General features: G+C 50.7%; 2 protein-coding genes across 2 annotated transcripts; both read right to left on the bottom strand.

Moving 5' to 3' along the window:
• Nucleotides 1-80: 80 nt before the first annotated feature.
• P3H3 (prolyl 3-hydroxylase 3) lies at nucleotides 81-9901 on the bottom strand. The gene is given in 15 exon segments (XM_034074664.1): nucleotides 81-198; nucleotides 2531-2648; nucleotides 2818-2968; nucleotides 3934-4029; nucleotides 4125-4249; nucleotides 5417-5475; nucleotides 5667-5719; nucleotides 6059-6148; nucleotides 6434-6567; nucleotides 8014-8055; nucleotides 8058-8123; nucleotides 8126-8143; nucleotides 8234-8423; nucleotides 9148-9300; nucleotides 9417-9901. Coding segments are annotated over 15 exon segments (1833 nt in total). The 5' UTR covers nucleotides 9837-9901.
• An 863-nt stretch (nucleotides 9902-10764) lies between these two features.
• GPR162 (G protein-coupled receptor 162) lies at nucleotides 10765-16946 on the bottom strand. The gene is made up of 5 exons (XM_034074374.1): nucleotides 16830-16946; nucleotides 13499-15258; nucleotides 12504-12693; nucleotides 11802-11953; nucleotides 10765-11642 (listed from the first exon to the last, which is right to left on the bottom strand). The coding sequence occupies exons 2-5, from the start codon at nucleotides 14336-14338 to the stop codon at nucleotides 11214-11216; spliced, it is 1611 nt and encodes a 536-aa protein (XP_033930265.1). The 5' UTR covers nucleotides 14339-15258; nucleotides 16830-16946; the 3' UTR covers nucleotides 10765-11213.
• Between the last annotated feature and the right edge of the window lie 10474 nt (nucleotides 16947-27420).

The raw sequence follows: 27420 nt of genomic DNA, 5'->3' as shown, positions 1-27420 counted from the left end.
TGCTACAGCACCAGTACTGGATTGGTTTTGGAATGGTGGGATCCAGCAATCAACTAGCTTCCTCCCACACAGACCAAGTCTCACACTCTGTCCTCTCTCCCCCTTAGTCCTCCCAGACTTACTGTGACAGTCACAGTGTCCATTTCAGTGAAGAAAAGGCCTCCACCTTGGAAGTCATCATTGAGGTAGAGAATGCCACTGCAGACAAAAACAAAGAGGACATATGGGAAGGTGAAGCTCATTCCTCCCAGGTGCTTCCCCATGCTCCTTGTCACAGGAGGCTGTGAATACCACAGATTCAAAAGCAGACCAGTTAGCAGAATCCATTTGAGGGTGTTAACTACAGTTGTGCCTAACTCAGGTGGTCCTTGAGCTTCAAGCCACAGGAGGCTAAGAGGATATTCCAGGGAGTTACCTCTACACGCTTGTCCTGATTTAGTTTGAATCTTCTGCAGCATACATCTGTAGCACCATTGTGACAATGCCCTGAACTACATAGATCTTCATTCTGACCTGGCATGATCTTGTTTATGTTTTAAGATTGGGAATAATGCAAACCCTGGAAGAGGAGACTGATCAGCAAAGAAAGCCAAGTCTTAAGAGTGAAGGATTTTCAGGGTAACATAAGAATGGTCAAGAAGAGGCTTAATGCAAACAAGACATTTCTTTACTAATGTTAGACAACAAAGTAGTGAGGACAGAGTGCAGTGCAGGTAAGATCACAGTTGACTAGGTGAAAGAATGAACTACAAGCTATTTGCATTCCTCCTGACATTCAACTAAGTTGATAGAAAACGTCAGAGGAAAGGAGGCTCATCACTGGGACTGGGAGAAAGAAATCATCACTGCAGCTGCTGAAGAAAAACGTTAAGGACATTAAGGACAGTGAGAGGATTACCAGCCCTGAAAGCCAGGAAGGCATAGCTCTTGTGTCATAGGAGTTTAGTAAGACAGTGAAGTCAGGGTGGTAACATGACTGCGGAAAAGCAAGGAGAGCTCTCACAAGCATGGAAGGGCAGGAGGGTAAGGATAATGGTTGAAGCATAAACAGGACTCTTAGCCTTACTGGAGTAGTCTGGAGGGCTTTAGACACCCATTTCTGACATGGATTATTGTGGGACAAGAGGTAAATGTAAAAAGTCTCACAATATAAGATGGGGGCCCTAAAAGGAGATCCGTATGGCCACACAAGCATTGACAAAACAGCTGGTTTCCCAGGGAAATGGTTGATCTCAGCAGTTTGGGCTGCAGTAAAAGTACTGAGAACAGTACCATAGGGAAATGAGTAGAAAGATGAAGCAGAGCATGTGAACAGCACAGAGTGAGTAGTGCACCACTGACACCAAAAGGAGTACTGTTCATCTGGAGGATTACTGGGACTCTTGGACCCCTGGGCCCAATCCTGTTCAATAATTAATGACTATAGCACAAATACAGAGCAGGGATCCAGGAAGTTTGCAGCACAGGGGCATATTTCAAAAGGACACTGGAAGAGCTCAGCCCTTGTGAGTTCCTTGGTCCTCTGCTAAAGGACACGAATACTCTTGGAAATAACTCAGTGGCAAAGATCCCAGGAAGATGCTTTAACATTTACTCAAGGAAAAGTCAGAGAAGCCCAGTCCTCGGGGAGGAGTGAGGTGACAGGACAGCTTTCCCAGGGAAGGGACAGCGACCTCACCAGCTATGTGACAGAGCCTGGTAACTTTACAGTCTGACTCTACCAAGTCAGCATCTATAGCAAAAGGGAAACGGCCTCAGTGATACTGGAATTCCCTCTAAGTCCCACATGTTTACCATAGGCTGCTCAAAGATTTCTGCTCTGGATACAGCTACCACTCAAAGAAAAGGCAGATAAGATTTCTGGATGCCAGGGATGGGATGGGAAATAGGAAGAATCAACTGTAGCGAACTGACCACATTTGGCTGCAGTGTGCAATAACTGTCACAATCTTTAAAACACATTTCAGGTTCTTTTACAGACGAGTAACAAAACCTGTCACAGGCTGGGAAAAAACTCTCATGTGGAATGGAAAAACCCAAGACAAAGTACTGACAGTGAATCTTGAGAGAGATGAACAGACAGGATAGGCACTGACTGCTCAGCCAAAGGAAACACAGGGCACTTGGTTTTCCCTCTCCTGTAATACCCAGAAAAATGTGGAAGGCAGAACTTGATTAGAAGACACAGAGTGTCATAAGGGCTAGCAGAGGACTGTAGAACTTTGGGAGACCTACAAGATAACACTCTGGCATCATGGTTCTAGTCTGTGCAGCCTTCCAGCATCATTCTGCTCTCCATTAATGCTGGCTCTGAGCGGGCAGAAAGAGCAAATCCTCCCAGCCTACGGAAGGTGTTTCACTCCTCGTTCTGAAGCCACTGATGCAGCCTTACGCCTGATGCTACAGTCCTGGCTGGCTTTGAGCCATCAACCCATCACCTGGTTTCTATAAGCTGAGCTCATCCTCAGATGGGGCTGAAGGGACATTCTGATCTCCATATGATCTAATGCAGGTCCCTTTCTTCTCTTACCTGTAGTCCCTGTACACATAGGCAGGTGGTTCTTTCCAACACTCTTGCCCCTCAGGATCCAAGAGACAATTATCAGCATGGACAGGGTGACTAAGATCCATGCGACCTTCCTGTTCCTCTGAAAAGGGGAGTCAAAAAAGAATACGGGAATTTTCAGTTTCAATTAACAACAAGGCAGAGAGAAAGGGGCATAGGGAGAGTAGAGGGCAGAGTCTCCTGAGAGTACATGGCTGGAACTTAGGAGACTCTTCAGGAGATGGGCGCTAACAGGGTGAAAGATTCTTTACCATCCACCGCTGTGCGGCACACAAGGTGCGTGAAGGAGAAATGCAGTTTCTTTCCAGGAGTAAAATAGGATTCTATGATTTTCCGTGATTTCTCACTGGCCTGCAGAAGCAATTTGGCGTCTCTCCAGTCCACGTCCCCATTCTGGGCCAGCTACAAGTGAAAAACAATGCTGTTAAAATACTTGCATAAAAAGACACTCTGAAAATGATGGGTACACGTACACAGTACAGAAGAAGAGACCTGTGTAAAAGTCCTGTGGTCACACATCGAAGAAATGAACATGTTTTCTCGTGTACATGTAAATCAGGAGTACATCTGGACATCACATCAATTCCCTCCTACTCAGCACATGAAGCCACACCTGGAATGCAGCATCATTTTGAGTCCCTCAGTGCACAAGTGATATGAGCAAACTGGAGTGAGTCTTCAGTGAAGGGCCATAAGGTGGCAGAGGTGTTGGAGCATGTCTAAAAAGGCTGAAAGAGCTGAGTTTCTTCAGCCTAGAGAAGGCCAAAGCAGGATCTAACTACAGTCTCCTTTCACCTCTAAGGGCATTACAGAAATGATGGGGATAATCTTGTCCCCTTTTGGTCACTGAAAAGACAAGAGGCAAGAGGCAAAAGCTGCAGCAAGGAAAATTTCTGTTAGATATAAAGGAAAACTTAGTCTTCCTCAGAGTGGTACACACTGAAACAGGTGCCCAGAGGGGCTGGGGAATCATCACTCCTGGAGATGATTGGGACTTGGCTGCACATAACCTTAAAGGATCTCATCTAGCTTTGGATTAGCCATGCTGTGAGCAGAGGGTCCCATTAGAGATCTCCAGAAGCTCCTTCCATCTTATTCTCCAATTATCAGCTAAGCATGTCTATAAGACTGTGCAGGGACAAGGAACAATCCTGAAACCCTGTGTCACAGGAGGGAGAGCATTTATCGAGCTCGCCATGTAAAACATGCCTAAACATGATCATGGAGGGGAGACTGCACATGTGCTTGTGAGGAAGATAACATTCCAGGGCCTCCATCCAGAGTGCACTCCACAGAGACAACCATCTGGGTGACAAACACTGTTTCTGGACAATCAGGAAGGTGTCAGGACTCACAGAGACACTTACCTGCATGGCCCTCAGAACAGTTAAGCCTTCAAATCTCTCGTGTGGGGTATGAGGTGACCGTCTTGCCCGGTAGCCATCTCCTGCTTCTCCTGCAGCCTAGAAGGGCACAGATGACACACTTTAGGCTGCCATCTCTGCTCCATGGGAATGCTGCAGGCCTGCATTCTGAGCAGGGAAGACTCAGGCCTCACCTTTGTCAGCCGGAGAAGGTCCTTACATTCAGACTCTGTCAACACTCTGTCAAACACAACCCTCTGGGTTCCATTCATCTGCTGAGAATCCATTGTGACAGCAATATCCTCAAAAGGCAAAGGCCCTGTTGAGAAGCAAGTACAGATAGGCAGGAGCAAGCTTTGGACAAGAAGCTCTCAGACACCAACCCCCAGTCTGGATAAGGAAGTGGACAGACACTATACATTCTATAAGAGAGGACAGTTCCCCAGAAGTGCCCATTCCTCGCAGACCTGGGCCACTCGCACCCCTCACATGCTTCAGGGGAGCCAGAGCATCAGCTGGGGAAGCTGGTCTACAGCGAGTGCTTCAGCAGCCAGCAGAAACCTGGGGTCTGCTGGGAGAGCAGCAGGGAAAAGTTGAGTGCACTGTGGATCGCAGCAGCAGAACAGGTCCAGCCTACTGGGGTGAGGCTCTGGAGAAAAGAAGCAGGTAAACACCTCCATCAACCCTCCTTTCCATCACACGTCTCATCCCAAAACTATTGCCAGGGAATCTATTTTCTTCAGCCCCAAAGAGAAGCAATGGGTATTAGTTGGTGATCTGATCTTTTAATCTTTGGCCTTTTTTCTCACCCACTTCTGACCTCTGGATGGTCAAGAATTCTAAGGCACTCAGTCCCTCAGAATGATCTGCTCTCCCGTAATATATCACAGCATAGAACTGCTTGGGATCATTTCAAGCAAAGACTCCAGACAGACCCCTGCAAGAGGCTGTGTGTCCACACGTAAGAACAGAGGACCAGCAAGAGCATGGTACTCTGCACTGCAGTCTATAGCATTTAGCCACAAAACTTCTGGACTTGTGTTTTTCAGGGAAAGACTTGCCCAAGCCGAATAATCTGCTTCCAGTTTCCATTTCCTCCCCATCTCTCCTTGCCCCATTCAGAAAAATAGTGCTCGAAGTTGGGCTGGTAGAGTTGAACCAGGTTTGGTGTAGACACTCCTGCCATACTGAACAGGGATCTGCGTGTCCATAGACTTGTCATGTATTTAGGCACTGCTGCTCTCAGCTTCTCCAGCCACAGTGCCCTTTGAGTTCCCATCCCAGAGACATACGCGGTGAGATCTTGTAAGATTACACATGCATCAAAGAAGGAGAAAAGAAACAGTAAGAGGACTTGCTGAGCCATTCGAGTCAGTCTGCATCTATGCTAGCATTCCAGTGTCTGAGAATGGAAGAAAAGACAGCACTTAGCTGGGCTAAGTCCAGCTGACTGCATCCAAGTCCTTCCTCAAGCTCTTTTACTTACCCCTCTTATCCCTCTCTTCCACATCCAGAGTTTCCTGCTTTTGCTTCTCCTGATCCTCTCTCGGGAGCAAGGGAAAAAACAGAGACCAGGGCTGTCAGAACACAGAGCTATGCCTAACTATCCTCTGTGGCAGCATTTCACACCTTTCCTGTTTCTGTTTAGTCCATTCCTCAGTAGGTATTACTGCTCCTTGTACCATCCCCTACTTCCAACACTTATATTTCTGTCCTATTCAACGTGGCAACCTTACCTGTGTTTCTCCTTTAGGTTTTCAGGAATTAGCTCATCTGGAGTCCAAAGATCCTGTAGGAACAAATGAAGATGGTTCAGTACATAATATTCTCCCACACTGGATTGGGTCATACAGCCAGTTCCTTGTCCCACTTCTCCAGTGAATACCAGACCAATGATTCTGGCCTACTTCTGACAACAACCACAGTGGGCTATCCATATGGTTACAGCAGCAATTTCAAACTCACTGCAGCCCTGAAGCAGTGGAAAGGCCCTAAAGACCCCCTTCGTAAGGACTCAGGGGTCCTTCTCATCAACATCTGATCCTTTCTGAACCATGTGCTATTGAAATGAATTCTGGTAACTCTATTGGTGAATTCAGGGCAGGAAGATTAAGATACTGATACTTACAGGGTCATTAAAAGTTCCTCCTAGATGCTCCACTGCATAATAAATCAACTTCTTCTCCATCAAAGATCTCTGCACATAATGTTGAATACTCTAAGGAAGCAAAGAGACTGTTAAACAACCACCTCATAAAAGAAAAGCCCATCCCTCTATAGGGCAGAAAGCTGCTCCAACACGCTGCTGTGCACTTTGAAAACCAGGTTATGTCCTGAAGGGACCCTGCCTGGTACAGACTAGAAGTAAACTCGGGCTCCAGTTTCTTTACTCCCGGGCTTGGCACACATCTGCCGTTAAACATGTTTCCCTTTTTGTCTCCTTTTGATCCTGTTGTATGGGACAGAGGAGGGCCAAAAAGTACAGACCTGGGGTTGTAACTACCTCTCTGGCTGTGACAGCTGTGTCCTCTCCCAGTTCTATGTGATACTGGTTCATCTTCTCCAACATTGGCTCATCCGTGGGATAGAAGAGCAAGTAGGAAGCAGCACATTCAGCAGCCAGCGCCTGGTTCCCAACTTGTGCAGGAACAGAAAAGAACAAACAGATATGTCTCTGAAGAGTCAACGTTAGCAGCATATGTGCATAGGCCAGCAGCAGCCAACACCCTGCTTGGGATCAGACAGCAAGAGGCCTAACAACAGAGTACACATGGTCCCACCTCCCTCACCCAATGGACATGATGAGGGGTCTGGAGGCTTCTTTGAAATACAAGTTTTACCAGTGGTCTGACAGAAGGGATGAGACAGCTGGGACAATGTAGAAAGGAGCAGAGGTATCCAAGGGAAAAGCTGAGGGACATGTGAAAGGCACAGGGTGACAGAATGAACAATATCATGACAAGCCATCAGTTCAGTGAGGGCAGGTAGGGCTTGATGTACAGCAAGACTGGAATTTGCCATAGTGGTAACAGCATCTGGCTTGCAAAGTAAGATTAACAATATCACTTAGCAAAACAGGATTTAATCATAGGACTTTGTATAAGCAATGCATTCCTTACTAACCACATTAACCTAGAAAGAGGAACCAAAGGACTGATGAAAGGGGCCTGCCCCACAGGATGCCAAAGACTGGGTGATTACCAAAGGAACAAGTGAGCAGAAACTGTGGTAACAGAGTGAAAGGTGAAGGTGGCAGGGGGAGACTGTGAGCACTGACTCAGTTCAGGACTGAAAAGCCTTTCCCCCTCCACACCCTCAGGGAGCATGCACTCTCATTTACATAGGAAAAGAGGACAATTTAATGCAGAGAAGATAGAGTACTAATTAACATCATGATTCACCAACTTCTGACCAAAGAAAAGTAATTTCTTTATTCTCTCAAATGCACAGAATCATAGAATGGTTAGGGTTGGAAAGGACCTTAAGCTTATCTAGTTCCAATCCCCCTGGTATAGACTCTGATGTATGCAGAATGAGCGTGTGCCTGCTCTGTGCAGCTGCCACCTAGGACCCTATCTTGTACCAAACAGCAAGAGTACCTCGACTCTGTGTTTATACTGGCATTTTGCACACAAGGTAAACAATCCCACTTTTGGGACTACAGGCTGACTCAGAAGGAACAACCACTGCTGAGATGAGATGAGATATATATGCATGACCTAGATAGGAAGCAGGGGCCTGGTCTAGAGCCATGTACTGAAAAAGTGTATAAAATACACAGCAGATAGTTGGTGCAAGGGAAAATAAGAGAGTGCTGGAAGAAAGAAGTGGGAACAGCCACACATTACAGAAGCTGCACAAGTAAAACTGAAGTGGACCACAAGGCACCTCTCTCAAGGGGCACAGGTTTGAGAAAGAAAAGAGGTTCTAAGAAGGGTTGGTTGGGGGCTAGAAGGAGGGAGAGACAAGGTAGAGCTCAGGTCAAATGTGCACTTTTCCCAGACATGCTGCCCTCCAGGCCCAGAAGAAAAGGGCGAGTTTAGGGGTGCCACAGCATCACATGCTGGGTCGGGCTCTGCTCACCTTGATCATAGGCAAAACTGCAGTAAATCAAGCGAGAAGGATGAAATCTTCCGTGGCAGAAATTCGCCCTGGCTTTGTGGCAATTTCAAGGACGAACTGCTGTCTGCATTCAAAAACTGAATATAATGGGCTGCAAGAGAGAGGAGCAAGAAAGCAGTAGCTCACACTTCTTTCTGGACAGGAGTACTGGGAACCCAACCTCTGGTGCATCTCATGCTACCTGCAATGGATTCATACAAGCCAGGCTCATCTCTTCCTCCTCGTTATCCTCCCTCCCCCCAAGGCCCTTCACACAGGGCACGACACTCTTCCAGTGCTGACAGCGCCTCCGTGAGCGACGCCTCCAGCCAGGCCACGGCCTTGCAGGTACTCCTCATGCATCGTATGCTGCATTCCAGCTCATAGGCTTCCTGTGAAAGACAGATCCAGGTCCCTCATGAGCCTGGGTGACACCAAAGGATGCCTGAGCCTTCAAGTCACTCACAGGGTAGTACTGACATCTAGGGGCCTGCCCGATTACACACAGCCCACCACACAGTGACAGCTCATCCTCTGGGCTTAAGCCAAATACAGTTCTCTAAGGCCCTGCAGCCGGCTGTAACAGTCGCCAAGGTCTCTGTGGCACACTCGCTATGGTTTGTCTTCACCCTGAAGAGAAGGCTTCAGGGAGACCTTCTTGCAGCCTTTCAACTGTGAAAAGGGTGTGTTTAAGAGAGACTGAGCAAGACTTTTGACCAGGGCTTCCAGGGACAGAGCAAGAAGCAATGGTTTTAAACTGAAAGAGGGCAGATTTAGATTGGAGATAAGGAAGACATTTGTTATGATGAGGGTGGTGAGACACTGGAGCAGGTTGTTCAGAGAAGCTGTGGCTGCCCCATCCCTGGCAGTGCTCAAAGCCAGGTTGGACATTGGGGCTTGGAGCAACCTGCTCTAGTGGAAGGTGTCTCTGCCCGTGGCAGAACATTGGACTAAGGTGATCCTTAAAGGTCCTTTCCAGCCTAAATCATTCTATGATTCTATGTGTGGGGCCCTATCTCAAGCCGTGGCTCTCATATGGGAACATCTCAGGGTCCCAGTCTGGTCCCTAGGATGGGATAAGAGCTGCCGATGCCTGGCTCTGCACTGAACCCTCACCCAGTGTGGCGTGGCCTCCAGGTCTCGGAAGTTGTCCAACCTCACCCCTGACATCCGCCGGTACTTCTCTATGTCCTCCCGCATTTGGAGGTGCTGGGGATTAGCGACGAAGAAGGTGTGAGCGGCAGATACAGCCTGATCCAGCTTCTTCAGCTGCGGAGAGAAGGCAGCAGCGCCTGTCACACTCCCGCGGACGCTCTCTTCGCACCCACCCCTCACCCTGCATTCCCCCGCAGGGTGCCCTTGCCCACCCCTCCTCTGCTCCCCACCTGGAAGAAGGCCACCTGGAGGTAGTTGTAGGGCTCCCGACGCTCGAAGTCTCGGCGGATGGTGCGGCTGGCGCGGTGCGCGGACGGCGCGGTGCCCAGCCGGCGGCCCAGGCAGTGCTGGAGGCAGTCAGCGCGCTGCAGCACCGGCCCGAACAGGGCTGCCTCCCACGGCCCGGCCCCCGACGGCCCGCCGAGGAAAGCCGCTTCCCGGCGGCAGGCGGCGCGGCAGGCACGGAGGGCCGCCCGCAGCCCCGCGTAGCTGTGCAGGGAGCGCTGCAGCAGCTCCGCCGCCCGAGCCCAGTCCCGGGCGAAGTACGCCCGCACGCCGTCCATGTACAGCAGGTCATAGGGAACCAGGCGGCCCGGAGACGTGGCGGCGGCGGCGGAGAGCAGGAGGCACAGGCAGAGGCGTGAGGCCATGGCCGAGCAACCGGGGAGGAGGAGGAGAGGGGTCCGGGGCGGGTAAGCGTCCTAGCGGGCCCAGGGCTAGGCCCACCCCGGGGGCCGGGCAGGGCGGGCCGGCGGGCGGTGCCGGGTGGAGGAGCAGGGGGGAGACAGCTCACACGAGGTTCTAGTTAACGTATCGGAACTCACGTCAGGGACACGCTTTGACTGTTCATAGACCAAGTCCCATCACCTGCAGAAGTGCTCTGGACGTGAAGGGCTGCCCGCCTCCTGCTCTCCTCTGATGCAGCCAAACCCTTGCCCATGGCTGGAGCTACAGCCAGGACTGGGCAGGAGAAGGGTTCTCTTTCACACACTACCTCTGTGCCTCTCTTCCAAGAGTTTTGTGCAGGACAGAAGCCTGCCCCAGACTTCACCTCTCCCAGTTTTGACAGTGTGGGCAGTCGGAAGCCTTCCCCTAAAGCCTCTGTCAGCTTTCCTGTTCGGGTGGGAAGTTTGGGCCATTGTTTTTCATGCAAAGTTTGCACAGGAATCAAGAGTTTACACCAGTGAAAGATGTTATGGGAGAGGGTCTTTTTGCAGAGAATCTCCTTTCAAGCCTGGGGTTCCCTCAAAGCAATAGCTTTTGCTGAGCAATATTAGAAAGCACAGAGGCTGCCCCTGCTTAGCTGTAGGCAGCCTGACTCCCCTGGAGAGGAAAACTTTTCACCCAGTCTCCTGTGACAACTCCTCTATGGGTTTCATTCCCTTCCCTGGGCTGCTAAGCATCTGCTGCCTTCCAGATGCACTGACAAGAGAGGGATGGAGAGGAAGGAAAGGAGCCTCGCACATTCCACATTTCCCTTCCAGAAGCCTGTGAAGCTTCATTAAACATTAGCCAGCTACTTTGTTTCTATGGAAACAAAATTATTACTAATATATTATTTTAAAAACAGACACACGATTGACACTCCAAATATAGAATTTTAATACCATTCTGTGCCTGCCTCGTCTCTTCGGGCAGAGCGGATGCGAGGGTGGAATTCACAAAGGGACTGGACTGGCGAGGGTGCCAAGTGGTGATGGCCAGCGGAGGGGTGTTTATAACCTGAGAGCAGGCACAGGCTGGCTGTTCATCCGTTCCATCTCGCTCTTCTGCAGTCCATGTCCCACTCGTCTTCCCCCACCAGCGTGGGCTGCCGTGTCCTGCCTGCTGGCGAGAAGGATGAGAATGCAAATTAGTGATCAGGTCCTGGGACAAAGGGAACACTTGAAGTTCCATTTAAAAATCATGATGGCACTGAATGTTTTTGATGCTGTCTCTCATAGTTTGGGATCCTGGAAGCTCTGTGGCTCGTTGGCCTCAAGGGTCCTTTCACACAGTGCCTGCTCTCCCTCCTCAGCTGTAAAACTTCACTGCAAGCAAGGAGCAGCGCCGTGCCGGTCGGCGTTCTCCTCCTCTCTGCTGCCAAGGGAGAGGCGGCGATCGCGGCGTGATGCGAGCGGGAGACGGGAGTGCCGTGGGCTGCAGGCTGGGGAGGGCTGCGGCGTCTCGTCAATGAATGTGGTGATCTCATCTCGGAAGAAGCAGGCGCTGGAGCCCCGGGGCACCAGGCCCCCCTCCAGGAACTGCCGTAGGGTTGTCAGCTCATCTTCTGGGGGCCGCGGGCGGTGCTGGTAGTCATGCAGCTGAGGGGGCAAGAAGATGGGGCCGCCGGGTTTGCGGGGAGTGGGAATGCGGATGTCATCAGATGAAGACCACTTGTGTAGGAAGGATGGAGCAGAGCGGTGGGCGGAGAAGATGTTAGTCTCATCGTGTGACATTCTCCGAGAGAGGGGGACCTGGCAAACAGAGAAGGAGGCAGGTGATAGAAAACTTGAAGACAGAACAGGAAGGGAGTAGCTGAGGCTTTCTCGGAGGAGTCAAAAGGACACAAAGGTGTGGGAGACTGACAGAGAAGGAAGTGGGTTGTGGGGCTGCCCCCATAGCTCTCAGCTCACCTGCAGGTAGTGCACCTTGTCCTGGGGCAACAGCATGTGGTGCATGGGTAGCAGCTTGATGTCCCGGGAGTCCCGCTTCACAGCTGCAGCGCCGTTCGCATCAAACCTCACTTTGCAGATCCTGCCGTCGCCATAATCATCACACACACCATCTGTTGGCAAAGAGGAGAACAGCAGTCAACGCTTTTCGGCCAGAAAGTGTGTTACAGAACATCCGAAGCCATTCTAACCCTTGACTGACTCCTGCTGCCCTACCTGCAGCCCTCAGGGCTCACCTGTGAACAAGGACCTCATCTTTCTGCTTACAGCAGCACTACAGCACCCAGATGTTGCCCTGTTTCTTCTGTCTTGCTTTTGAATTGCTCACTGATAGAACTTGGATCTTTGGATCAGTGAGCTGGCCAAGGGCCACTTTTGTTGTGGTTTGGCAGCTGTATGCACAGTCTCTACCCTTGCATCTACTGTTGCACTAGTTTTTCCTGGATGCTACTGAGTCCTAAGGCAGCAAGTGAGTGGCAGCACCTTCTCCAGAATAGATTTTCTCATGGTTGCCAACCCTAAGCTATAACATGTCCTAGTGACCCACAACACCACTCCTGCTGCAATCAGGTCCTTTTCACAAGGCAAACCCCTCTTTTCTCTGTAGTCTTTTAGGGAGGGGGTTAGTGAAGAAAGGTGACTGTGGGGTGGTGAGGTGCTTACCATCATCTCCATCATCTTCAGACATAATGGCTACACATTGCTCCCAAACGGTGCGGAGATCTGCTCGGTAGCGCTCGCAGGACCAGATGAAGGAGGGGAGCAGCAGGGTCTGCACCATGGAGCACCAGAGCACAGCCAGAACCATCCAGGTTGGGGCCGTATCATAGCGCAGGCTAAAAAAGCTCACAACCTTGGAGGTAAGAGACACAAACAAAACTGAGAAAGAAGACAGAAGTGGGATCAAGGGAGAATGATACCAGGAGTCAATCTGTAGTAGAACATAACCGGTCTGCAAAGGATTTGTTAAGTAATTACCCCATTCCTGTGGTGTTGCCCCAGGTTTGCTGGATCATATTCCAAGCTGTCAGATGTCTAATATGAGACCTGGTTTTTGCATCCCTTTTTTCCCTGTGCTCATTATAAACTGGAGCTAAATAGGTACTAACAAAGGACACAGCCACCGGAAAAAAGAAAGCAAAGCTGTGACTAAGCCTCTGCTCTCCTAATGGTTCCCTTTGAGAACTTCCCCAGCCCTCCAGTTTTGCAGAGAATCAACCAGCCAGCCAAAACCTGAATGCTGACTATGACTATACGAGCAGAAGGAAAAAGAAAACTGGCTGCAACAGCTCTTAAAGCTGGGGTATCAGCTCTCCAGAAGCAAATGGGAGAAACAGGAATCTCATTGTTTTTACAGAGCTAGATCCCCCTGGAAGTCTGCAGAATAATTTCCTCTCTTCCTAACTGCTTGAAACTTCCAGAGTGGTTTTAGCTATGTGTGTGTACACCCCAGCCTTCAGCTTGTCTTACAAAAATACTGCTGCAGAAGGATGAGAGGATTACTGCAATCTTTAAAACCGGCCCCCAGAATAACACAGATTCGGCAACACCATGGCTGGCTGGTGGACAAAAACCTCTTTTTTTCTCTGAAACCTGAAAGAAATGAAAATCTAGTTAAACTGCAAAGTCTGAAGGGGAAGGGAGAACTTGCTGCTTACCAAGATAGGCACCCCAGTGAGCGTGTCATACAGGAAGACAATGGCGCTGATGAGATTGGTCATCTGCAAAGAGGTCTTGGCTGACTCAGAGCCATCTAGTGAAGACCTCCTTTTGCCACGTACATCCTCCACTACAATGGCTGGCACATTGAAAGTGGCATGTGCTGATGAAGAGCAGGATGATGCCTCCTCTGCCCTCTGATGGCGGCACTGCCGGCGTCTTCTGTGTGCCCACAGGGTCTGGTAGAAAGTGATGCCCACACACACCAAGCCCATGACGATTCCTCCGAGCAGAAGGAGGCTAAAGCAGACACCAAAGCCCAGCCCTATCTTGCTGACAATGAACTGGCAGCCACGGGCATAGTAGCGCTCGCCATTGTTGTGCCAGCCAATGGAGGGCAGGGTGGAGAGGATGAATGATACCATCCAGATACCCATGACTGCGTGCAGAGCCTGCTTTTTGGCATTGCTCAGCCGGTAGTTGACTGGCCACCTCACCATCCACATGCGGTGGTAGGAAAGGGAGGCCACGGTGAAGCACGTGGCCAGTGCCAGAGTGTAGTATGTGGAGACGAAGACCTTGCAGATGCTTTCGTTCCAGTCGTAGTCGGAGGACTCGCGCCGCAGCTGCACCACAGCATAGGTGGTGAGGGGTACTGCTGCCATAAGGATGTGGGTCCCAGCAAGGAAGCATAGCAGCAGCTCCAGGGGCTTGTGTTTCTGTTGCTTGGCCGTGATGCTGAGGATAATCCAAGAGTTGGCCAACAGGGCTAACATCCCACATGCCAGCCACCACAGGGAGTTGTTGTGCAAGGTGGACTCTGATTCAGAGTCCCCCATGCTGCCACCCCTGCTAGGCTTCACCCGGTCCCTGCCACTGGGGTTCTGTAAGAGGGAGAGTGGGACTCCGCACTGGGGGAGCCACGTCCCTCCTCATCTGCTGCTGTGATGAGAGGTGTATGCACACTGGTGGGGTTTCTCAAGGCATTGCCACCAGGTAGCAGGCAGAACAGCTGTCAACTTGGTCTCACTTTCAGTCCTCCCTTTCCCTTCTATTTGATTATATTTCTTTCCTTTGTTCTAACTTTTTCCCCTGTTCTCCTTTTCCTCTCTTCCACCTTTCTCTTTCTCATGAACACTTGCCAGTGCTTCTCCCCTCACTTGCTTGGGCTCACTTTTTTTTTTCTTCCCCATCTATTTCATCCCCCTTCTCCACTCTTCCCCCAAAGAAAAAGCTCTCCTTACTTCCATGTGCCCACCAGGACCTTCTGTCTCAGGGACCACCTTCTGCTGGGACTGGTGAAGGCCACATGCAAACAGGGACTGCTGGGGACTCCAAACAGTTTGGCAGTAGCAAATGGCTGCTGCCCAGTGTCCTAGTGGATGAGGAGCTAGGTAAGAGTTTCAGAGATGACAGGAGGCAGGACAAAGGTCCTGTGCAAATGGTGAGGGTGGTTCATACACGGTGTGTAATTCTCCTCACCAAATGCCACATTCGTGACCAGGGAGAGGTTTCTTGTCAAGGCTGTGAGAGAGCTATCAACAGAGAGTGAAGGGTGAGGAACAAAATCCAGAGGGTTCCCTATCCAAGACCTCACAGCATCCTCATTACATTGTCCTTTTTGCTGTCCTCCAGGGCTCAGCCTGCTCTTTAAGCTTCCCTGCACAGCACAGAGCAAAGCTGGCAAACAATAAGGAGATGGTGGGGAGGGGAAGATCCTTTTCAAAGGTTCCCTTGGAGATTCAGGGCACGAGGTTCACTGTAGAAGAGAGGAAAGAGAAAAGTAATCTAACATAATTCTATCTCCTCAGATCACTCTTTCTCCTTGCCCACACGAACACCTTGTCATGATTTAGGCTGTGCAGAGAGCTCCGTGTGTCTTTCAGGGAGCAGAAAAGCCAGTTTTGCACCAGTCCTTCCATACCTCAGGCTGTACTCTGTCCCCAAGCAATTCCCTCCAATGCTGCCGAGACACACTGTGCTCCCTGCCCTTCCTGTCTCCGGCTCCCCACGCAGAGCGTTATTAGCTTTTCTCCACCAGTGCTTTGGATTTAACTTGTCATCCCATCCATGGGTGCATGCCACCACACAGTCTCAAAGCACTCTTTTTGGCCACACACCGCACCCACCTAAAGCATTTCTGCTTGAGCAGCTCTGGTCTCCAGACACCCCATGGTTACAAACCCACTGAATGAGACTGCTAACCTAGTCCTGAGACTACGCACCTCTGCCAGTGACCCCTGGTCCTACCAGCACAGACCCACTTCTGTCTTCATCTAGAGGGGGCATCCAAACAGCATATTCCAGTAAGGGACAGGTCTGCTCTGTGCCTTGACCAGAGCCCATGTAAACTTAAATCCTTCTGTGCATAGACCAGTGGACTCCCAGCCAGGGCTAGTGGTCCCATTCCCACCCTCCCCTTCCCTCTGCTCCTCTGTATTTTCTCATCCTTTCTGTAACCACCTGAGGCTTTTCCTCCTTTCCTCCCTGCTTGGAGTAGTTCCCATGACTGGATTTGTGATGCTCTTCATTCTGCCCCAGTTCATCTATTTTCCCCCCAGTGCCATCATCACTCTTGCAGTGAGGCCTGTGGCCTCTGGAGACAGTTACAAAGCTAGCCAGCCCAGCTAATCCCAGGGGATGGATTTTCCCTGCAGCATCTCCTTCTGCTGCCCTTCCCACCCAGCTTGTTCTGGTGGCTCTGGTGGCCCACGCTGTTCCCTCGATGAGGCAGGAACCCCCCGCCTCTGCTGGCTGTGGGGCTCAATCCTGCTCTGAGCTGCGGTCCTCCACTCCCGGCGACGGGAGAGCCCCGGAGCTGATCCAGAAAGGCCAGGTCAGGGAAACCCATCCTCCCCTGGTCCTACTTCCCGGCCGGAGACCCCCCCTCATCCCACCGCCCATCGCACCCGCAGGGCGAAGGGAGCCTCCTGGGGCTGGTGACTCAGGGGAAGGCGAGGGCGGGGGGTCCAGCGGGAAGGTGACCCACAATAACTGCACAGGAGAGTGAAGAACCCTGGGGCGCGGGGGGATGCGGCCGGGCCAGGGCTGAGTGCGGTGCTGCCCCCGCCGACCCCTCCCCTTGCCCCTCACTGACAGCCCGGCCGCGGCGGCCGGAGGGGCAGCGGGGGTCCGGCCGGGCCTCGCCTCACCCGGCGGCGAAGCGGTGCGGAGCGGAGCGGAGCGGCTCGGGCTGGGGCCGCGGAGCCCGTGGGGCGCCCCCCGGGGCGCGGCCGTGCCCGGCGGCGGCGGCGCCGCCCTGTGCGCGACGGAGCGGAGCGGGGGCCGGCGGCGGGGGCCGATGGCGGGGGCCGGAGGGACCCATCTTACCTCTCGCCGGAGCAAGCGCTGCCATGGCGACGGGCGCCCCGCGCGGCTGTGCGCGCCTCTGCCCGGCTGTGCCGGCCCCCGGCCCCGGCCGCCGCAGCGGACGCCGCAGGCAGCAGCCGCCCCGGCCCCGCGCTCCGGCCATCCGCCAGGCGGGGCGACGGCGAGGGGCGAGGGGCGGGGATGCCGGCGGCAGACGGCGGCGGGAGCACCGCCGGGCCGAGCAGCCAGGGGGCGGGCCGGGCGGCCGGGAGCGGGAGCCACCGCCCCGGCATCGGCATCGGCCCCGGCTCCGCCCGGCGGACCCGGCACCTGCGGCGGCTCCCGGGGCTGGTATTGGTAGGGGCTCAACCGCAGGGGCTGCTGGTGCCGCTGGTGCCGGGGCCAGGCCCGCTCCCTGGCGTGTGCATCCCTCCCGCCCCACGGGGCGAGGCTGGCAGTCCCCGGGATACGGGATGCAGGACGAGAAGGTGCCCGGCTCCCGTTCCCAAAGAAAGGGGGTTAGGAAGAGGCACCCAGACCGTCAGAGGTGTCTGAGGATGCGTGCCGACAGGAGGGGAAAAGCAAAGAGCTGGTGCTAACATAGGGGCCTGGGAGGGGTGTTTGCAGAGAAGGGTAGCCAGGACGCCTGGTGCCCAGGGTGACTCCATTTGGTCTTTCCCATCACCAGCTGGCAGTGTGGTCTCACAAACAGGGCAAGGGGACAAGAAGGAAGGTGATAGAGGGGAGTAGTGCTCAGAGGAATGGGTTGGTCATGTCAGAGGGGTAAAGCTCCTCCTCCAGGGGTGTCATCTCAGTGAGGGCAAGCCTGGCTAGAAAGTCTTCACAGGACAATAGACATCTCATTTTCTTGTTACTTGAAATTGAAGTAAAGGCACCACCACCATCTTCCTTGTCTTTGTTTCTTTTGGGAACGAATGTCTACTGAAATGTCTACATGCCTTTCTCCCATTAGAACTAGGGTGGGAGTCTATTTCTGGACAGTAAGGGTGCAGCTGCATCAGTACCTCAGTTTGGATCAGGAGGACATGAACAATTCAGATGAGCCTAACTGAAAGATGTGCAGCAAATGTGCTATGAGGACTATGAGACTTCAGCTTTGCTTTGGGCTGGGGTTAGTCTGAAGTAAACCTGCAGACATTTATAGCATGGCCATTAAGTCCTCAGCAGCAGCTGTGTTCTTCTACAGGCCCGCTCCTGCTGCATCACCATGTTTGCTAAAGCGGACCTGACCCTATAGATCCGGGGTCTGCTCAACTTTATCACCCTCTCTGACAGGTCTGATTTCATGCATCATTCTAAATACTGGCTGAGGTGATCCCAAGTGCCCTGGATACTGAGGGATTTTGTGTAAGGGTTGTACGGTCAACAGGAGAGAGTCCTGAGTAAGAAAGCTGGAGGTACTGCTGGTTCTCAGGCCCAGGGACAGCAGCTAAAGCAGACATCTCTGAGATAAGACCTGTTTGCATTGCATTAGCTGTTGTGACTGGGGCCTGCTTTAGAGATGCTGAGTAGAATCAGGAACCACTAGAGCAGATCTTGCTTTGCGTCAGGTAGGTGACGAGATATTTTGGAGGAAGGTAGGTGGTGATGATGCTGTCGTGCTTTGGCTATTCTTTGGCATGCGGGAGCATGCACAATGGAACAGCCCCGAGGTGGCTCATCTCAGTGGTCAGTTCAGCAACAGCCAGAGACGTGAGAAGGGACAGTTATGGCCCCCCATCAGCTATTTCTTTTCGATTCCCGTCATTTGTGGGAGGTTTATGCCTTGAAGTGAGAAAGTCTGTATCCACAAATGTAAACATTTGTGCAGCTCCGGTTGTGTCATTTCTGTGAATTACTTAATGTGATAACTTCCACATTACCATCTTCTTCTGATTCAGAAGTGGAGTCTCCTTAGTGTGAGTTGTTATCCTGCCTGCGTGGGTGAATAAATCCTCTTGTTATCTCAGTGAAACAGTGAACTAAGCTTCCGATGCTTTCTGCACTGCCTGCCTCAGCTCTGCTCAGGTGGGGATGTTCTGCAGCCCAGCGTTGGCTACCCCTGACAGCAACGGGTGAGCAGAGCTGGATGGGGACACGTCCTCCTACCTCAAAGAGGCTTCTTGTGTTTGCAGAGGTGACTGAGTTCTTAGTTGGAATGAAGGCACAAACCTGAAGATGTATTGTGAAGCGGAATGAACTCTGGCGGAAGAAGAGCGGTTACACTGAGACTGTCGTACGCCTGAGCATGTGCTCGTCCATCTATCCATCTCATCTAAATGGATTTAGAAGACTCTCTTTATTTGCCTACGATTTCCAGACACCTTGTTTCACTGGTTTTGATAAGAGATAGATTGCAACTGTGTATGTGCTGCATATTGACAATGCACATGTAAAGAGGGGTGCCAATGTTTGGACCTGGAAACCCTGAAGCCCCACAGTGCAGGATTCCTTCTGTATCCAGGAAGTCCAGGCTAGAACACCCTTCCTCCCAACTCATCCCTTAGAAGGACTCACAGAGCTGGCAGCAGTTTTTCCTACAGAGCCAGGCTGGACTCTGACCAGTGATCTGCTGTCTAAAGGCTCAGTAGCTCACTAAAACACCCTCAGACATGCAGGCCCAAAGAAACACCAGTGTTACACTGCCAGGGTAAGATATGTTTCCTAGAAGAGTTCATTGTATGAAGATGAGGTTTTGCTGGAGAGCAGTTCGATGGGTCCAGGGCAATGCTCTCTCTGGAGGTGCCCTGGGTTCTTAAAGAAACATCTAAAGGAGCTCTTTAACCAAGAAACAAACACCAGGATCCTAAAAGCAAAAGCATGAAGAGAACAGCCAAACTCACATCACACTGCTTTGATGGGTTGCAACCCTTACTCAGGACTTTGAGAGTGACCATGGGAGGTTTCACATGTTTCTCACAGATCATGGATGCGATTAAACCCGTCCTCAGAGCCATAGCTTACACAGCTGCTCGTGAGGCTGCACGAGTGTGCTTCCAGGCAGGTTTCCTGGCGTCCTTCCTGGGATGTGGTTAATGGCTAACAAGAAGGCAGCCAAGCAGATATGTTGGCAGATTCCCTCAGCAAAGGCAGTGACTGCAATGTAGATTTATCATATCCAAACCTGAGTTTCTATTTCTAGCCCTGTGCAGAAAGATTTAGTGAGATTTCTCGGATAATTCGTCTGCAAAATGGGGAAGTGATAATAGCTCACATCAGGGGACAGACAACTAATGCTGTTCATGAGCTACACAGAAATAGAAGGGTCTGCAATGTAGAAACTAGGATTTGAGCTTGTGGATGCTTGTTTGCAGATGAATGTTTGTCCTTACACAGCTGGACACCTTATAAAAGATTGGTTTTCCTGTTACATGCATCAGTATTTGTATATGACATTTGCCTTGAGAAAAGGAAATACCAGGGTAGGTTTGTCAGGCCCATGGCTGTTCTGATGCTGCAAGCCATTTGGTGCATATCCTCCTGCTTCCCCCACTCAATTGCCCAACTGATGGAAGGCTTTGCATGCTCTTCTCAGTATGTTACTGATCCCTTTTGCATCCCTCCTGGCCCTGTAGCATCACTGATATCCCAGTGAGCACAGTTCCAGTCTGTAAAGGACGTTCAAATGTAATTTCAGTGTTTAATTACACCACTTCCCAAAATTACCAAACACTTACTTGTTTGTTCTCATACAGGGAAAGGATAATTAGGAGCTCTTGAATCATTAATCTGGGATCCTGTGATGTCTGGAAGGAGCCAAAATGATTTATCTTCTTTGGATTTGTAACCCAGGAATGCAGTTTTCATTTTACCACCCGTTCCCCTAGCCTGCCTAGGTATGCCTGAGATTTCTCAAGACCAGAACAATCTTTCCCTCATTCAAAAATAGGTTGGGATTTCAGGGGCACTTCTGACATGCTGGATGTAGCTGGCCTGAGCTAGGGAAGCTCTCTGGCTCTCATTCAGGACCTATGGATGCATATCATCATGTCCCATGGGCTTGTGCACTGTCAGGTTCCTTAGGTGGTCTCAAACCTGATCTTCTGCATTGTGCAGTTCTTTATTCTCCCAGTCCCTGTCTTTGCCATCTGAGACTTGGGCAGCATGGCTGGAGCACCTGGTGGAGCCCAAGGTGAAATAAGTGGTTGAGTACCTCATCTTCTCTATGTCCCAGGCAAGCAGGTCTCCCACTTTCTTCCAAAGAGAGACCACATTTTCCTAGACTTCCTTTTATCATTGACATACCTACAGAAGCTTTTCTTGTTGCCCTTGATGTCCCTGGCCAGATTTCATTCTGTCATGGCTTTACCTGATCCCTGGCTGCTTGGACATTTTCTCTGTATTCCTCCCAGACTACTTGCCCTTGCTTCCACCCTCTGTAGGCTTCCTTTTTGTGTTGGACTTTGCGCAGGACCAAATCTTTCATCCACACAGACCTGGTGTTTTTGCCTGACTTCCTCTATGTTGGGATGCTCCTGAGCTTGGAGGAGGTGTAAACTGGAGCATAGGAGGTTCCACGTTAACATCAGGAAGAACTTCTTTACTGTGAGAGTGACAGAGCACTGGAACAGGTTGCCCAGGGAGGTTGTGGAGTCTCCTACATTGGAGATATTCAAAGCCTGCCTGGACAAGTTCCTGTGTGATGCACTCTAGGTTATCCTGCTCTTGCAGGGGGGTTGGACTAGATGATCTTTTGAGGTCCCTTCCAACCCTTGGGATTCTGGGATTCTGTGATTCTTGGATATTGACCAGTTTTCTTGGGTCTTACCTTGCAGGGCTTTATCCCAGGGTACTCTATTGGACAGATCCCTGAAGAGACCAAAGTCTGCTCTCCTGAAGCCCAGGGGAGCAAGGTTGTGCATCCTCCTCATTGCCCTAAGGTTCCCAAACTCCACCACTTTGTGATCACTGCAGCCAAGGCTTCCCTTTAGCTTCACATTCCCCAGCAGCCTGCCCTTTTTGGTGAGACCAAGGTACACCATAGCACCTCTCCTCATTGGCACCTCTATCACTTGGAGAAAGAGCCTCCTGGATTGCTTAGGCCCTGCTCTGTTCCCACTCAAGCAGGGTGGTTGAGGTTCCCCATGAGGAACAGGGCTCATGGAATTGAGGCTGCTCCTATATTTCTGTATAGGGCCTCATCCACTCAGTCTTCCTGGTTGGCTGGCCTGTAGCAGACCCCGTCCCTGCCTTCCCTTAAATCCTGTCTCATAAACTTTTGTTCACTTCCTCTTCCATCCCCAGGCAGAACTCCATGCACTCCAGCTTGTCACTGACACAGGGGATGACACCCTCTCCTTGTCTTCCCTGCCTGTCCTTCCTGAAGAGCCTCTATGCTTACATTCCAACACTTCAGTCACAGGAACCATCCCACCATGTCTCTGTGATGCCAATACGATTACAGCCCTGCAGGATGCACATGTCTCTACCTCTTCTTGTTTATTCCCTGTGCTATGTTTGCACAGAGGCATTTCAGCTGGGTCCCTGCTGAAGCTGACTTACTGGATGGAGTGGCTGGAATTCCTTTGTGCTGATGTTCAGGTGCCCTCCTGCTGACCTGTGACCCTTCTGCAAGCTCTGGGCATCTCTTACTGGCAATGGCAGCAGGCTGGTAGGAGCAGGATTGATTGAGATTCCCCTGCTCCAGCAACTTTAGTTCAAAGCCCCTTTCAGCAGCTTGGCAGGCCTATGACTAAAGATGCTTTTTCCTTTCTGGACAGATGGACCCCATCAACCCCCATCAGCCCCAGGCTTCTCAAAGCAAGTCCCGTGGTCTAAGTAGGCGAACCCCTGTCTGCAGCACCAGTCCTGTAACCATTGTTGAATGGCCGGATTCAATCGGCCCTTTCAAACCCCTTCCCAGTGACCAGGAAGATTGATGAGAAAACTCCCTGTGCTCCAGAGTCCCTTACTGCTGCTCTCAGGGCTGTGTCATCCTGAACAGGAGGAGAGCCAAAGACTTCTTCAGGGGGGATGCTGTAGAAAAGTGCTGAGGCACAGGAAGCAAAGGCAGCTCACTGTGGGTTGGTGGTGTTGCACTAAGGAGCCCTGGGGTCCTTCCTGGTAAGTATGTACTTGGGAATGCTCTCAGAAAGGACCCGGTCCAGAGCCTATTCACCTTCACCTCTGAGAAGAGCAAATAGAAGCTACTCTCTCTCTGCAGCTGCATCAGGCCAATGAGGCACTCAAATGGACGATGAAAACTGTTCTTTGTCTCCCCACTGAGATAAAAGGAGATGAGAAGAGGCTCAAGTGTACAGCTTCCTCCCTTCTAGACCTTGGGAGCATGCGAACAAACACACAGGGTCATTTGGCTCTGAAGGCTGAGGGATGTGAGTGCTTCACTGCAGAGCCCACAGGGAGCATGAGTCACATGGGCTGCCTCAGCAGATCCAGGCTGACAGCATCCACCGAATCACTGCCTCGCCTTGCATTCAAAGGGCAGAAATAAACTGGGAAGCAGGAGGGGTTTGGGAGGTGGGGCTACAGCCGGGGTTATTTCAGCCTATGTGTTTCTAGTTCAGCAGAACTGGGCATCTTCAGCTGTGTCCAAGCTGGTTTCTCTGCTGGAGCAAGCAGGTCTGTGGGTCCTGACAGAGGATGTGCATTAGTGGTGTGTCCAGAGGATAGAAGCATGTGCTTTTCGTCCTGTGCAGCCCAGGAACATGGGGAAAAGCAGTACCAGAAAGTACCTGATACTTAGGAAAGACCAGCACTTTTCAGTTTGTTCTAAACTTGCTTTCTGTGATGGTTCCACATGGCTGCACAGAGCTCCTGCTGCAGCTGTCATTTCTTAAGTATTGGCAGGTAAGCTTTTCTGAGCCCTGCATCAGCTCAGGACTACACTGAGGAGCTGTCACCACGTGATGAAATATGTCTGTCCTTGTGTTTGCTGCTTTGCAGACTTGTGTATCACTATGGTTTGCATCATGCAGAGGCATTATTCCATTGCATGGTGTAGACACAGCTTTGTCACACCTAGCGAAGTTGTGACAATGCCCCCTGAGAAGGAGGATCAGGATACGCGCAGCACAGCCTATAAAGCCTTGGGATGCCACAAGGAAGGGACCATATAAAAGTGATCTGATAAGGACACCTGGCTTTTTATCTCTGGCTTCAGTGCCTCATAGGAGCGCTGTTGCCACAGTATTACCTGCTGCACAGGCAGTGAAGACAGTGTATTGTGTCAGAAAGGGAATGTGCTGTTGTATTGCCTGGGCAAGATGTCACTAGAGTCCACTCTAGCTGGGGACTCACAAGGTACCTCTACATTGGCACTTACATTTTGTGCAAGCTTGTTCTTATCTGGTCTGTACCTCCACCTCCCTACTGCCTTGAGGCCCACACTGAAGCTTTCAGTATCACACTCAGATGGAACACAAAGCCCATGTAGGACTTGCTCTATGGATGACTTTTCTCTCTTTCAGGGCAGTCAGTCATCTAGGGAACAAAGAAGGTCATCATGTGAAAAGATACAGACAGGAGAGCTTCCGAAAAAAGAGATTTGTGAGACAGCATATTGTGGTTTGTGCTTGCAGGTGAGTTTCAAATAGAGTAGGGCAGGGTCATGACTGTTGCAATCAGACCTACTGAGGAAATGTGCGGTGTTGAGGCAGGTTTATCATTGTTGTTACACTCATCCAGGTGGGAGAACTGGAAGCTGTGCATCTGTGCACACGGCTGTACACTTACAGGCATCCCAGTGGTACCATCATATCCACTGTAATACCAGCTAGGCTACCTGGAAATGGATGGAGGGACCACCTGCATCTATGTGAATGAGAACACAGCATTTGGTTGCTTGTGGGGACTCAGCATGTTTCTTCCAGCCCTTGGAAAAGAGCAGGCCTGGGCTTGCTGAGCTAAGGATTGCATGTCCACGTGGTGACAGTCCTCACCCTGTGAGAGGCCACCCTGTGATGGAGGCCAGGTAGGGCCTGTTATCTTAAGGAGTTTTTATTAGGATGACCCTCTGATTGACAAAGTCAAGGCTTGTGTTCTTAAGTACAGATGTGGTTGGTTCAGCTGCCAGAGCTTCAGATGAGCATCTGAACTGCTGGATGATGGCTGCAGTGCCAGGGGAGCTTTGTGATGGATGCTCACGCAGTGTGCTGCTTTGTCCACCCAGCAATCAGGCGGTACAGGATAATCCCTCTCCTCTGGACATCAGTACAAGTGGAAAGTGGAGCAGATTTGGGTACTTGAGCAGTTATTTAAGGAGAAGGGTCTGTACTGCAGGAGCAGGGGTTGGTTTTGGTTGTGGGGTCTATGCCAAGCACTTTATAATGATCCCTATATTGAGCACCACTGATATATGCTCATTTTCCCCCATACAGCTCCTGAAATGGACCTTAAGCCTTAATGATGCTTTGTTTAGCAGATTGATGAGCCTCAACTGAATCCCAAAGTACACTGGCAGTTCAGGGACAGGAGCAGGAGCAGGAGGAATGACTACACACCATGGGTATGGACCAAAGCTTTTCCAAAATTAATGTAGTTCTGCCTGCACAAGCACAAACTATGGGAAGGAAAACAGCATTAGCACAGGTCTTCATCACTCTTGTTTGCATGAGGATGATGGTGAAGGAGCAGGCATGACACTGGTGGTGGCACACACCTGCTGCCACAGCTGCCTGGGGCTGTGTCCCCACTGAGGGGCAGAGATGGGGTTGTGGGGGGCAGGATTTCCCCCGCTCACAGATGTCATCTCTGCCGTTGTTGGCACCTGCATTCTCTCAGTAACGGCGTGATACTCCAGTACCTCCTGCATGGGGGTACTCTGCCATGGGGAGCCCTTCCCACAGCTCCTCTGTGCCTCTGCGCAGCAAGCCCAGTGCAGGTGAACAGATCTGGACTGCAGGCAGTGACAGCTGTAGGAACTCGAGGCTTTTCTGACCCACTGCTGGCAGACAGTAGAATAACCTCTGCAAACACAGGGCTTCTGTGTACGGATTTTAACAGTGTTTTTTTCTTCCAGGACATTCTGGCATCTCTGCAACACCCTTGTACTTCCATCCTGCATTTACTGGGCTTCACACTCCCACTTCCCATCTCCTTGAGCCAACAAAGAATCATTTCGTCGAGAACCATGTTCATTGGCTTTCTCAGAAGCATCTGTTCCTTGTGCTCTGGAGGTTTGCTCAGTCCAAGGCTGGTTTGTTCTCCTAGGAAATGACTTAGTCACCCCATTCCAAACTTACCTTCTTGATCAACATTCACAACTACTTCAGGTGTTTCCAGAAGCTATTGGTAGCCTGAGCTGCCCTCTCAACAGAATTATTCCTGAATTATGCCACTGCTTCTGGTGTTTTCACCCGTGCATTGACTTGCTATGGGAAAGGTGAAGACTTCAGCCTGAGGAATGGTTTGGGGGGTTCTGTAGGGCTCAGGCTGCCCAGGAAAGGCAAATGAGGATGGACAGATTTCACAGAGAGCAGAGGTCTGGTGCATTAAGAAAGGCTTGTGGCAACCAGGGAGGTGGGAGATGGTGAGAATCAGGATTACACATCCTAGCAGGAAAGGGAGAAATGTGAATTTGAGCAGAAAAAAGTGCCTCAGAAAAGATTTGGTCCATCTTGCAAAAAAACCCAAACTAACCCGGCCCCAAAGTAATTTATTGTAGCTCAGGCAGATAAAAGAATTGCATAAAATTGGTTCCATAAGAAGGTCAAATTGAGTGCACGCGCAAAATACAGCTCTGTACGTGTATATCTATATATATATATAGATAGATACTATTCAGTGTCTCTTGTTATAGAACTGGCGACCAGTTACAACCCTTAAGGGTTTCTTGTTCAGTCTCTCAGCTTCTAGCCAGACAACATCCCTCCGTGGAAAATGAGGAAGAAATAAAGAATTGCATCAAAACAGGAGAAAGATGGATTAACAGAGCACTATGTGCTGCCCAGTGTTTAGGTACAAGCAGAGACTTCATCAGTCCTTCTGACCCCGGTGCTGCAATACTACTTATTGTGCCAGCTGCAAAAGAAAAGTACTGTGTGAGTATCAGTACTGCACAAGTGACAGCAGTACTGGGTTCACCTGAATACCTTGCAACCAGCCCCACACTTGTATGTGTAGTAGAGAATGAGTCCCTGCATCTGTAGCTAGGAATTCAAATGGTTACTTGTGCATCCACATGGCTTAGATTTAGGTTTCAGTTACACTGAGTTGCTTACTTGGCAAAGACAGTTAAAGAACAACTGTATCAGCACTTGTATTGCACAGATTTATCTAGTTTTTGATGTAGCTCTATGGGCTTTGTCCTCTCCTTTTTGAGGAATATTTTTGAACCTAACTCTCTGCATATACATCCCAGCTGGGAAGCAGGATTTACCAATAAACATTCTCCCTGAATTCTCTGTGACTGTATGAAAAATAGGTCAAACTGTCACAGTTTGCCACTGTCACCTGTGAAAATTAAGCAGAAGTCCAGTTCTGTATCTAAATATTGACTGAACTTGTTCTTGCAATCCTTTATATTGTCCTTAGCTCTCCACTTCCAGTGGCAGAATAGCTGTCAGTGTTTCTCCACAGCTGCTTCTGAATCCGGATACCGTGTAAGCTTAAAGACCTGGGAAAGGGCAGTTTCTCTTCCAAGAAGTCCTTGATC

This window comes from Melopsittacus undulatus, chromosome 2 (genome assembly GCF_012275295.1).
Source record: "Melopsittacus undulatus isolate bMelUnd1 chromosome 2, bMelUnd1.mat.Z, whole genome shotgun sequence".
Taxonomy (NCBI): Eukaryota; Metazoa; Chordata; class Aves; order Psittaciformes; family Psittaculidae; genus Melopsittacus; species Melopsittacus undulatus.
Note: the sequence above shows the minus strand (reverse complement) of the source record. Positions and strands in the feature narration are given on the sequence as shown.